Source organism: Halichoeres trimaculatus, unplaced genomic scaffold, assembly GCF_033239565.1.
Source record: "Halichoeres trimaculatus isolate MK-OKI-2021-1 unplaced genomic scaffold, fHalTri1.1 fHalTri1_scaffold_9, whole genome shotgun sequence".
NCBI classification, from domain to species: Eukaryota; Metazoa; Chordata; class Actinopteri; order Labriformes; family Labridae; genus Halichoeres; species Halichoeres trimaculatus.
The window spans coordinates 28,012,975-28,026,759 of NW_027437188.1; the positions used below are offsets into that span (position 1 = coordinate 28,012,975).

At 40.2% G+C, this 13,785-nt stretch overlaps 1 protein-coding gene across 1 annotated transcript in view; it reads right to left on the reverse strand.

Annotated features, from left to right (window-relative positions):
* b3glcta (beta 3-glucosyltransferase a) overlaps positions 1-13,785 on the reverse strand; it is an 80,935-nt gene that overhangs the window by 66,439 nt on the left and 711 nt on the right. Inside the window, exon 2 of the mRNA XM_074680183.1 lies at positions 2,677-2,720. Coding sequence (XP_074536284.1) covers positions 2,677-2,720 — 44 coding nt within the window. The remainder of the gene's footprint in view (positions 1-2,676; positions 2,721-13,785) is intronic.

Genomic DNA, 13,785 nt, shown 5'->3' on the forward strand with positions numbered 1-13,785 from the left:
TGAACTCAAACCCAGGCCACCTGCACAAGGGCAAACCTCATGAAGCTCAACCTTAAACCACCAGGTCATGTACACTCTAAAATGTCAAATTCTTCTGCAGGAAAACTTCTTTTTCTTGCTCTTCTTGCAGACACTACTACACTCACCATGTTTATTGCTGTTTATGTGGAATATGCGAGGGGAATTCAGATTGGTTGGATAGGGGGCACTGTTAACAGATGGGCTAATGCTGGCCCGTTCGTTAACAGTATGTTATGACTAATTGGGTTTTAGGTGGTGTTGAATAGCAGCAGACATACTGGGCTGTATGTGTTTTGCTTGATGTGTTTTGTGATTTTGGATCTTTTGTCACTCTATTCTGTTGTGCCATGATTTTAAATATTTTCAAGACATCTTGTGTTTGTCTGTAAGTTGCTCTTTGTCAGAAACTTTGTAGACTGTACTGCAGCCATTTTTGTCCAGGTAACTCTTGGACAAGAGATTTTTAATCTTATATAAGTTTTTTTTCTGATTAAATAAATCTATAAAGACAATTCAAACTAGATAAATAAAATGTGCTAGAATCAAAACAACGGTGTCAGAGCAGGTGAGAGTTTCTCTTAGTTGATGATCTCAAGGTAACTTAAATAACACAAAAGTGCAGTGGTGTCAAACTCATTTTCACTGAGGGCCGCACAAGTATAATGGTTAACCTTAAAGGGCCAGATGTAACTGTAAGACAGCATATAATGTCGCTCAATGTAACTAAATGTAATGTCAAATAAATGCACCAATGCTCGAAAAATGCACCCTCCGAAAAAGACTTTGCAGCATGGGGAATGTTTTCAGCCACAACAAAGCTAGCTTTCACTGCCGCATTGTTTTTGGTTGTGGTTATCTTGAACACATCCTGCTGCGAACGCGGTTTGCAGTTTAAATCTTCCACTTTTTGTTGTTTTTCTTGAGGCTCACTTTGGCACACTTAGCCCTGTGTTTGGTGTCAAAATGCTGACGTAGATTGTACTTTTTGACAACCGCAACGGCCTCATAACACATAAGACATACGGGTTCTTCTCCTAGAAGCACTTCCCATTCGCCTTCCCATCTTTTGTGAAACAGCCTTCCATCTGCATCAAATTTTCTCTTCCTGTAAGTTAAGGGATCATTGTTTATTTCTCAATTCCACTAGTTCAGAAAATGGCACTGATGTGTAAACACTGCAATCTAGTAGCGGGATGCTGTCACTTCACGGGTAACATAATCGTTTGGTATTATGAGAAACGTAAGACAATCAGGCCTCTTAAGCTTTCATGGGCCACAGAAAATAGCGTAGTGGCGTTGTTGCCTCATGTGTGTGCAACATCCCAGACTGAGGACAGAAAATCTCTATAGTTCCTGCGCACCCTGTCAGGATTCTAAGCTATATTTTTACCCATTCACTTTATAAATCACCTTAAAAATGAGACGGTTAAACTGCTTTTTTTATGCATCCCAAGTAGGTAACAATCACAGCACACAGCAATCTCTGGCAATTGTGGCGCCCTCTATTGGGAAAAACTTTGCAATTTTTGTTTTGTATGTTGTGTACAGTTTCCCCGACAAAAACAAGCCTGAAATGTAACAAAGGCGGTATCCGGGTCATGCAGTTATTCACTTGTTTTAACACATACCCGACAAGTTCTGAAAGGCAGCTGCATGTCAGGGTCAAGAACAAGGAGACAACAGAAAAAAGATGTTTTTCTGATACTTATCATAAACATTAAAGTCTAAGAATAAATGTACTGTTATATTTTCCACTAAAAGGAACTCCATTAACCCATAAATCTCAGCTTTTATAATGTCTTTTTTTTCCAGCACATTAAACGTGACTTTATTCTTGATGGTGTTTCCATTGTTGTGAGGAAAAATGTTCTTCCCTTGACTGGAGTTCATTTAAATGTATCTTTTATCACTCTGACAGGCAGCTGTCTCAAACTGCTTTTTTTTTACAGTGGAAAAAAAATGAAAAAAGGCTTTAACTGAGTGTCTAATTTTGAACAGAAAGCTTCAAATGTGGAGGGAAGAAAACAGAATTAGTCAAACTTTAATTTTTAATTAGAGCCCGATATCTTGTCTCACTTCAGAAGATTCATTGTTTCAAGATGCCTCTCAGTGAGGTAACAAAGATGGCTCATTTGTTGACAGTTTTTGCCTGAAATTGTGAGAAGAATAAAAATATGACACAGCAAAGGGGTGAACCTTCCTTGGCAGGCTATAAAGCTGTTGACATCAGTTTTAAGAGTGACAGTAATTTCCAGTTTCTGTGATGCTAAGCACCTCCACCAGGAGGCTTACTGTCAACATCTCCTCAAACCAGTGAGAAGTGGAGCAACTGAACATGTTAATTATTTATCAAACAGCAACTACACATTCAGAAAATGCAACGGCAAGAAGTTTTTTTCAAGCACTTGAGGAAAGAGCGAATGGATTTTTCCTGAAGAGCAAATTAAACCTCTAAACCTGCAGGCCAATAATCAATGCACTAAAAAAAACAACAACAGCATGCTTGTTATCTCAGTCTGGACAGCTGATTAAATCTTTAACAGGGGTGAAGAGATGAGGAAATAATGACTCACACTTTTCATTGAGGAGAAAAAAAACAGTGAAAGGTTATGACTCATAAACACAAAATAAAACAAGAATCAGCTGTTTTCTTACCTGTGAGCCTTTTCCTGAGCTGCCAGCAGAGAAGTTTATATGAACTGAAAGAAAATGAAAGAAAAAATTATGTTACTTTGGATTAAAAAAATGCAATGAAATGATTCCTGTTAGACTGAAACATAAGCTCCTTTCTTTTCTGACTGGGTCAGATTTCAATTTTATGGCCGTCATTGCCGTGAAAAGAAGCAACCTGCTGCAGTTTTTTCTTTTAGAAAAAGGTAAAGAAACACAGAGATGTTGCCACAGAGCCTCATTCCATAAGGCTGAGTCTATATTTTATCTCCAAGAGCTCCGTTCATCCGTCTGAGTTTGTAATTAGAGCCAGAAGAGCTTCTATCCAATTATGCTGCCATCGATTCTGAGACAAGAAAATCTTCAGAGCGATTCCCAGGATTTCAAATCGATACATCAAAAACAGCAGCGTGGTTGAGAATGAATCCATAAAGCACTTAACATGAAATTAGACGACCTGCATGAGCCAGTTTAGAAACAGTCTCAATGAAACAACACAAGACTGAAGGAGTTAAATTTCTTCTGCAGCTGTTATAAGACACCTGATAGTGTTGATTCAACCTTGATAAAGCGAAGTATCACTGAGCCAGCTGTAGTGTGATATCCAACGCATAAGACACCTGCAATAAGGTCCTTTAAAACAGTTTCATGAAACATTTCCTGTCTCCAGCACTTTCATTTATGGCCCAATCTGCAGTTATACAGCCAGATATAAAGGAGACCCCCTCATCGTCAATTATTTAGAAATCTGACTTAACTTCAAAACAGCGAATGGCTCGGAGTGAAGCCACCAACAGGGAAGAATTGAACAGTATAATGAACCTCATTATTTTGTCATAAAAGGGCCAAAAATCATCAATGGAGGCAAGCAAGTTTTCAAAGAGTGCAGAAGAACCATACGACATCTTTGAGCAAAGCTGAATACATCAGAGCTGTGCCGGACTCAGACTCAGAGAGAACAATGGCTGTTCAATACGAATTCGAAGTCTTTGTCCCGTAAGTTGAGTTCAACACACCAACTCCAAATATATTTAAGTCTTATGTTTTACTTTGCATACAAGCCAGGGGCAGTTTCTTCAAGTTACTTTTTTGTACCCTTAGATAGATTTGTTGTGCAACAGGATTATGCAATCTATTTTGACTTTTATTGTGAAATCAACTTTGACACAAAACCACAAAAACATTTGACAGACTATCAAAATGCTAAAGCATGGTTAAAAACAGTACTCCACCAACCATAAGTCAAATGACAGAGAATATATATATAAAAATTTCATCAATAAATAACATCCCAATACTGAACACAAGTATTATATTAAAGCTAATGTGGCATTTTTTTAGGTGTTTGATGATTGGAATTTTGGCCTTTCTTCTTATCCCATCAGCCATGTTCGCTGTTGCTGGGTGCAATTTGTTGCAGTCTGAGCTTTAGATGGAATATGCTCCAGACACACTTTCTTTAGTTGTTGCTTTTAGCTCTTTGTTACTGGACACTTGTGTAACTTTAATCTCAGCAAATTCAAATATTGGACCGCGGTTCTGGGTTGGCAGATAATCAAGAAATCACCAATAATAACCAGAGAGCATGAAGGATTCTAGTCTGGTCATGTACTAGAGTTAGCAACACAACAGCTAACAGCTTAGGTAGTATCTACCTTGTAGAAAACACACCAGAGCAACACAACATCAGCCAACTTAATTCAGTATTTTTCCACTGTTTCATTTTTTTTTTCTCTGAGGGATGAATGAAGTATTCATGAGGTAAATGACCCCTGAGAAGATAAAAAGAAAGTGTACGAATGATCTTTTCAGGGATCCAAACCTGAACATTGTCAAGAAAGTAGCTTGACTCTCCTAATGTCCTGTGTCTGGTGAGAAAGAGCAATTTTACCATTTTAATCACAGTGTCGCTTATTTTTTTTAAATGACTGAAAGAGGCCTCAGTGGATATTCAGCTCCTGGTCAATGTGGTGTAAATGATCAACACTTAAGGGCCTTTTGTAGACTTAGTTTGTGAAGTTAACTCACTTTGGAGCTGTTGTAGCTACAATCGCTTCAATTAGCAAATAACTAACCATTAAAAGAAAAGAAAAACAGCAAATTTCTCATCTGATGATTCATGAACATATAGTCAAATACTCATATTTAGGTCACATTTCTAATATTACATGGTATTACTGACCTTAATGTTGTCACGGATTGTTCCTGCTTGAGCATGGCACGAAACTAACGTTTGTACTTCAAAATGTTAGCAGCATCAGTACAGATTTAGGTTTATCTACAAATAAACATTTATTCTATTGAAAAACATAATCACAACTGGAGCTGAACATATCCTCAGGCGTGGACTTGAAATTTGATCTCATAGCACTCAGTCCCTCCTCCATCTGTCGCTTCTTGAGGCTGTAGCATCGAAAAAACCTGTAATACTGTCCCTGACTGGAATTGTGTCTGAAATTAACACGCATGTCTGCAGTCATGTTCATGTTAAACTATATGAGTTCATCTATTAGTTTTGGTACACTACTTTTTATGTTGTCTTACATTCAAAGTGTCTTCTGTTCCTCGCTGTGAGGAGCCAATGCTCAGTGCAGTTTACAGTTAATGGTGTTTTCTGTGATTGGGACAGCCCAGAATAACCTTCAGTAAAGAAAATAATGAGAAAGGGAAGCACCTCACTCTGATGAACTCCTACAGAAAACAAAGCAGGTGAAGACTGTAAAAGCAATAACTTCAGTTATACAACATGAAAAAAATGGCATCACAATGTTCTTTTTTAAATGTTCTTGTATCATGAATGCTATGTGAAAATGAAAGACTCGATATCTCCTCCTCAGAAAACCATGAGCTTATATAGGGCTGCACGATATGGCCTAAAACCAATATCTTTAGGCTATATTGGGATACACAATATACATCTCGACAATCTGATTTCTCCTCTATAGTACTATATAAATGTTAAATTAAACCCTTTGATGCATAAAATGACACCAGTTTAATGCAGACCATTCAGTTGGATGTATGCAAAAAGGAAAAAATCACAATCAGGTTAAGTTTAAAGTACTTCACTATTTGGGCACAACAGAGCAGAAGAGTCTGGCTAGAGATTTAGAGCCGCACTGGGTTGGGAACACCAGGCGTCTTTCACAAGCAGAACGTAGAGGGCGAGAAGGAGTGTAGTTGTGGATAAAGGACTCCAGGTGGGCAGGAGCCGTTCTTGTCAATGTTTTGTAAGCCAGAAGACGAGCTTTGAATTTGATTCAAGCTGCCACTGGAGGCCAGTGAAGAATAGCGGGGTGACGTGCTGTTTTGGGCTGGTTAAAGACCAAACGTGCTGCTACATTCTGGATCATCTGCAGAGGTGTAAGTGTACACTGCTAGAAGAGAGCTGCAGTAGTCGATGCGTAAAATCACAGGGGCCTGTACCAGAAGCTGTATTGTCTGATGTGTCAGGTAAGGACTAATCCTACTGACGTTATAGAGGGCATATCATCAAGGTCAAGCAATCAAACTCTTGATTTGTAATTTCTCCAGATTTTCTCTCCATTTTCCACACTGATACTAAAAACATCACCCACAACAGTCCGCAAGTTTGTGGTTTTGCCACAGAACATTATATGTTGTATGATAACATTGCAGCTTACAGTATTTTGGTATTTAGCTGTAAAATAACACCAAATTAAGCCTCTTCTCTGCCATCATCCAGCCAGCAGTGCACAGCTGAGTGCCGTGACTAAGCGGCAACACTCACGGTTGAGCAGGGGAGAGTGCGCATAAACAGAGTGAGTGAGAGAGAGGAGAGAGGAGAAACTGAAACTTAAGTACGTGTTGTCACGTTTGTTTCTTGTTGTGGAGAGCTGGGAGAGAATCAGGTGGGGATCACAGAGGCAGCAAAGCAAACCCAAATAAGCAACTACACTCTAGAAAATAAGCCCAGAACCCACAAATCGCGACTGATGAGATATGCAAAAAACTTTTTCCCTTCCTCTCCTAATACAAAAATACGAACGTATAGAGAGTTTTTATGGAAGGGCCGGGGGGTGAGCTGCTTGCTGTGAGAAGCAGAGAGTGAAAGATGCAAAACACCAGAGATTACTGACATCTTAAAACACTTAGTGAGTATTTATACTTGATGGTCACAATAAAGTCGTTTCGCACACATCACGTGCAACAACCCATGATATCGAGCGTATCCAATACATCCCCCACCTCTAAGCTCTTAGAGCCAATACAGCCACAAGATTGTCATCTGGCATTCCAACTTCTGTCTTGATTAAAAATGCAACATTAGGCTGGAAACAAGGCTCCTGTAGGAATAAATTCAAGCTCAAGATACTTCCCGCTACATCTGCTCAAACTTCCACCATCCTTTCATGGCTCACCCAGGAGAGGGTGAGGCAGCAGCACAAGTTGGGGGAAAGACAGAGCGACTCCCTTCATTATGTCAGGAGTGCTGATGAGAGCACCTTCATCTCATCACTTCTTCAGCCTGCATAATCAAGTCTGTTGTTTCCAGCCATGTTTTTAATTGAGCCGTACCGGGGGGAGCTTGCTTTCTTTGATTTCAGGAGACTCAGGAAATCACTCTACATGCTGAAAAGCTTCTCAACAAGCATCTAAATGTACATTGTCATAGTAATCAAAGCAGACGTCCAATGCAATTAGCAGGGAAACAGTGTGTAACAAAGAGAGACGATCCAAGTGTCTCTGCAAATTCACAGAACGGAGCGACAAAGGAGCTGAGTTTAGTGAGTGTAACTTTACGAGGAAGACAGAAAGTTTCTGCTAAGTGCAATTTTCTAACAGCTTGTGTTCAAAAAAATCAATCTTAGGGGATTTGTTGCACTTAAGCAATGACTTCCTGTTTGATGGCTGGTCCAGGTCAAACTTTTTATACTTTATTTGGGGTTTTTATGCTTGTATTGGAGCTTATATGAGGACGGGACCATTGATAGAGCAGGGAGAGAGTGTAGATAGTGTGCAGCGGAAGACCCCAGAATGGAATTGAACCTAGGTTGAGGGCTATAACCTGGGACGTGCAATTTAACTACAAGGCCAAGCCAGCACCTTGGTCCACATCTGATTTAACTTTCCATTACATGCTAGGTTTAATGCACACAGAAAAAGCACCAGGGGGAATTGGAGAACCACACAAGGGTACTTTAAAGTTAGTAAATCACATTAACAAAGCAGCTGTGCAGGTGTATTATTAACTTGAATGCTAATTAGCCAGCCGTCTGTGCCAGCTTTAAAAGAGCCCTGATGATCACCATATCCATGCAGGAGTGTTCAAAGTTAAAAAAGACAGTAAAAAGGCTCAGCGGAGGCTGAATAGTCAAGAGTCTAGCCGGTCCCCAAAAACAAAGTCATTTGATCTGGCAAAGACAATAAAATCTGAAATCATTTCTGCTGCACGGCGCAGTTATTTATAGCCCGGCTGCCATCCAGGAAACTCTTCTGAGACCACTACTCAAACATCCCAACACTGAGGGCCATTAAACCTGGATTCACCTCTCACCAACCTCTCCTGAAGCCAAAGACTGCAGCTCCCAGCACTCCAGTTCAAACAACAGTGCTACCTGCATGGCACGAACTGGATCAGAATGGCTGGTGAGGACACATCAAACATTCAGGAGGCCAAAGAGACCAATGCTTTCTCTGGAGTTAATAAATGAGTTCAATTGAACAGGCACTCGTGGGGTCTCTAGTGTTTGTTTTAGTTCTGTTTTATGGTGGGTTTAAATCTAAAGCACATTTGCTTCTTACATTTCTGTTTTCATGCATATTGGAAGCAGCTACAGCACAACCTGGGTTAGCTCTTTGCTGACTGACTTTGCATGTGCAGATTGCGCCTGGAGTCATGTGTGACTAAGAATAACTTCTATATATGTATGTATATATGTGATGACTAAATCCCATGCAAATGATCTGGGAAAATGTGAGAAAGAAGAAAATGCTACTATGCTAAAAGCTACTTGCTTATTTATTATCATTAGGATGGTAGCTCAAGGGGCTCCGATTAGAAAAACATGATCACCATAACGATCATTTTGAGCCCTCGATGCATGGGTGAAGCATTCATACCATCCGTCTCGTCAAACAAAAGATTAATGTCAGATAAATAATATCGATTAATTTATCTGACATTAACATAACCAGCAAACAAAGTTGGGAATGTAATTCTTGTAGGGAAAAAAAAATCAGATTTGCTTGCTCTTGGACCGATTCAATATCCATCCATTATCCTATCCTCATTGGTTGAAGAAAAGACAGAAAAATAACTTGAAAAAACAAATGCAATACCCCAAGTGTCCATTAGAGGCTGGATGTAAATGTAGAGGGGACCCCAAGCGAAAAAGTTCATCTTTATAGAAATAAATATATGGTATAAATCTTGTGCAAAAAAATCTTAAAAGCTTATACTTAAAATACTGAAAATCCTCTGAACAGAGGATTAATGTTTGTATAACTAATGTCTTTTGATGAAACAAGACTAATGGTTACAGAAATTTGCATAACTGCAGATATAATCAAGCTGACGGACAGGTGAGACTGAACAAGCTCTCAGCCTATAGGTTTTAAATTAGCATTTCTTATATGTGCTGATTACAGACATTGAACTTGAAACACCTCTTCAGAAACAGGTGGGTGATATTAAAGAGATTAGGCTCCTACATATGAACACACTGGTTACGTATAGAATAGAAAGTCTATGGAGAGCTCTAAAAGTAGGCAGTTAAGTCTTAGAATCAGCCCAAACACTTGGGGAGGCAGTGTTGGAAGCTGAAACAGGAGTGATGTGGTCGTGTTTTTGGGTTCTGGTTAAATGTCAAAATGCCAGCAGTTCATTCTGTGATTATTGTTTGGACAAAATATCACACAGTGGCGACAGAGGCAGCGCAGCCAGCACTGTTACAATAAAAGTAGCTCTTCAAAGGACTGGTGCAGATGGCTCACAGTGTACACTCTGTGTGTGTTTGTGTAGAAATGCGTTTGATTTCTGTTTCTGAAAGCTGCTCTGCAAATGGTTAGGCATGAAATAAACTCAGACTTCATCTGGCGTTATGTCTCTAACTTCATGCAGCCGTCTCTATGAAACAGACTGTAGAGAGGAGGAAATACAGGAATTTTTCTTAACCTGGTCAGAGCCTCTGGTTGAGATCTCTCTTGATACCATTTTCTGCATTAAATATGCTTGAGGTCTTATCTTTTATTTAGGACACTTAATGTTAAACATACTCAAAAGCTTTGAAAGGTGCTTTTTTAATGAAATATTAAGGGAGAAACTTAATGTTCTAGCTGGAACAGACATTTTTGGGGGAACAAGCAAAAGTCATTTTGAAGTCCAAAGGGAAAAAAATGCAGACCTCCTGAGATACACCTCCTGAACTCATGAAGGACAGGTTCACTGGAGAATGAATCATTGCCACTAGAAAATAAAATAAATGCAGTCTTACATCACAGTATGGGATTTGGGTAATGTCACTATTTATATGAATGTATTTATTAGAAACTCATTGGAAATGTTAAAAAGGGCTGAATAATGTCAAAATGAACAGAGAAAAAGACAATTTGCAGATTTTTCTACAATTTACAGCAGAAAGAGCTGCAATCTCCACAACACTTAAAGGGACAGTTCAGTTTTTTTAAAGTGGGGTTGTATGAGCTCTATGTGACCACTAAAGACATTAGATACAGTAGAAAGTTGTCTCCTCTCCCTCAGTAAGACACAGACTGTAATCCATGGTGATGAGGAAATGGGCGCTAACAGGGAAATGCCGTACCAAATTCAAAGGCTATTTTCTCTGCCTACAAGAACTAAAATAAAAAAATAATACCACAGTTTAAGAGTACGCTACATAAAATATTTTTTAATTGCATTAAGTCTTCGGAAATATAAACATTTATCTGGACCTAACTAACTGGTCATGTATCCTTCCGCGCAGCGCTAGTGCGCTCCATCCCCCTCTCCTCCTTTCAGCTGTAGGGAATGTAAACAAGCTATGCTTCGAGCGCCGGTTGTAGCCTCATGTAAGTTTGATCAAGTATCGTAATTCTTTTGTTTGTACTCTAAGGATTGTGACACAGCGTAGGAAATTCAAAATGAGTGACTATGACAGCAACGATTAAGCTCCATTCACTTTGGAACCAAAAGGATACCTGTATGAACCGGAGCACACAGAAGAGGAGCTGCTACAGATGGCGACTAAAAGGAATTCAGAGGAAACATCCACGGACACTGGACATCAAGATAGAGTCGGAAATACTCAGTGATGTAAATGTCTGAGCTGTGACTCAATGCCCACGGATGCTGTGTTACTGCTGTCACGAGTGGAACTTGGTTACAGACACTCTTCAGGATTTGTCTGAGGACACTGCTGGCTCTTAAGCCGTCTGTATAACTCATCACACAGATTTCCCTGCTCTTCTTAATTCTGGAGTGTCCTGTAACAGCAACAACAACAACAACAGACATGGCAGCAGTAACACTCGGCATCTTGATCAAACTTACACAAGGCTACAACCGGCGCACGAAGCATAGCTTGTTTACATTCCCTACAGCTGAAAGGAGGAGGGGGGACGGAGCGCACTAGCCCTGCGCGGAAGGATACATGACCAGTTAGTTAGGTCCGGATAAATGTTTATATTTCCGAAGACTTAATGCACTTAAAAAATATTTTATGTAGCGTACTCTTAAACTGTGGTATTACTTTTTGATTTTAGTTCTTGTAGGCAGAGAAAATAGCCTTTGAATTTGGTACGGTCTTTCCCTGTTAGCGCCTATTTCCTCGTCACCATGGATTACAGTCTGTGTCTCACTGAGGGAGAGGAGACACCTTTCTACTGTATCTAATGTCCTTAGTGGTCACATAGAGCTCATACAACCCCACTTCAAGAAAACTGAACTATCCCTTTAAGTCATTAAAACAAAGTTTTGATAACAATTTGAATTTTATAATTGAGACCTACATACATTTATTCATCCCTTGACTAACAGCTGTTCATCCTGCACATGGTGATAAAGGAGCCTTTACTCCTGCAGTTCCTCTCGGCTCTCCTCTAAGAACTCCCTGAGCAGCCAGAGATATACAGTAATCTCTGCAGCAGATCTAGGATCAGACAGAGTTTGGTCCTCTTATGATGGCATCTGAACCAGGTGCCCGGCTCCTCTCTGTGTGTGGGAGCCTCAGCGGCAGCAGCTTGGCCCTAAAAATCCTCGAGAATCACAAACCCCCTTCAATCGCTCACCTGCAGAGAGAAAAAGAAAGCTCCTTCTGGAGATCTCATTCCTTCAGTGGCCATCCAATTGTGACCACAGCAGAGGGTCATATAAAAAGAGCTCTGTGGCTGAGCTCTCCCCTTATCATCACCCACACCAATCTCACGGCCCCTTTCACAGTCACTGAGTAAAACCACAGGCACCTGAGTCCAGGTTTCACAGAGGGAAGGAAAGGTTTTGCTTTGTTTTTAACTTTTTCCCAACCTTGAATTAAGATTTCACAGCAGAAATAAAACCTTTCATATGTTTGGGGGTTTTTTTGGAATAAAAATGTCATTGAAATGTCATTAAATTAACATTTCAGAGTGGCAGAGTGGTTTGAGTAACGTAACACAAACACACATAATAACAGCATAATTAAATAGCTCTTTCAACCAATTTCGGCGTAAAATTAACTCTCCTTTCTCTCTCTCTGTTCCCAAATGACTGCACATCACTGTAGCATCTCTTCCTGCAGTCCAACGCACACTGTGTGAAGCTGCAACATCTGCCACAATTGAAATGCAGCCCGTGTGGACTCGGACTTTAGGGTGATGCTCCTCAGCACTGACTGAGCTGCAAACAGCTCCAGTGACAGTCCGCTGAAACCTCGTGGACGACAGCATTGAAAAACAGAAGAGGTGCCCCCCTTCCCAAACTAATGTCACCAGACTGGACGCTCTCCAGACCTCGCCCGGGCCTTGATGTTAGGTCCATGAATATTACATACAGCAGGAGCAGACAGGCAGCCTTGTCAGAGTGTGATGCTCGACTAAACGTGCTTGAGTCAGAGCCAAACACAAAGCTGTCGTCCGTGCTCAGGGTTGAACAGTGGATACAAGCAACCCCGGCTCAATAAAACTGCAAAGGCTGCTTAAAAAGTACTATTGAAGAATTTATCTAACATGCATCATCTACTGGTGAGACAAAAGTGAAATTTAACATGGACTAAACTGAGACAGGCATCTTTTATTTTTATAAACTGCAATAAGGAATTGAGACTGGGAGGTTATTTTTCACAATGTGACAACTTTAGTTTCCTTCCAGAGACCTCAAAAAATAAAGAAGTCTGTTCGTTTCAAAAGCTTAATCGAATGGAAAGTAAGCAGGAGGGGGTAACTAAGCACGGGATAAAAACTGATTTTCCTTGTGACCAGAAACATCCTCTTGTTTTCCTTTGTTTGCCTCTCACCCACCTGCCTGTTATTTACCCATCAATACAGATGTTACCCTTTCTTGCACCGCAAACACATTTTCAGATCATTTTCTGGTCTTTTATTTCCAGATGAGAACAGTTTCCAGTGCCGTCGGGTCAGGCAGGAGCATCTTGCGCTCAGCATCATCTCATTCTGCTCAGGAGGACATCCACATGCTACATTGAACCGCTGCAATATTGGTCACTCACTCATATTCTGTGCACAGCTGCAGCCACACATGGTGAGCCCCTATAGACAAGTGACACATTACTGAATATGTGTGTTTGTGTGTGTGCAGGACAGCATGCACATTTGAGAAGAGGAGAGGTGATTCAAAACATACATTTTTATACCTGTGAAATTCAACTGAACCTTAATATGACATCCAAGATATTAGTTATTTGTTAAATTCAGCTGAAAACTTCATGAATCAGTGTATAAATGTAATTTAGGCTACCTGCAGCAAGTTGTTATTAAAAGTGCTCTTTCAATTGACTGGCAAGGCAATGTAAATGTTTTTTAACCCCTTGGGGCAACAAAACAAGTCACAATCCCAGAGCTCTGGCTGGTGTGCAATCCTAGAATCATAATGCTCGATCCAGAATGACAGAGGAAACCTGAGGGGTAAATATTACAGTC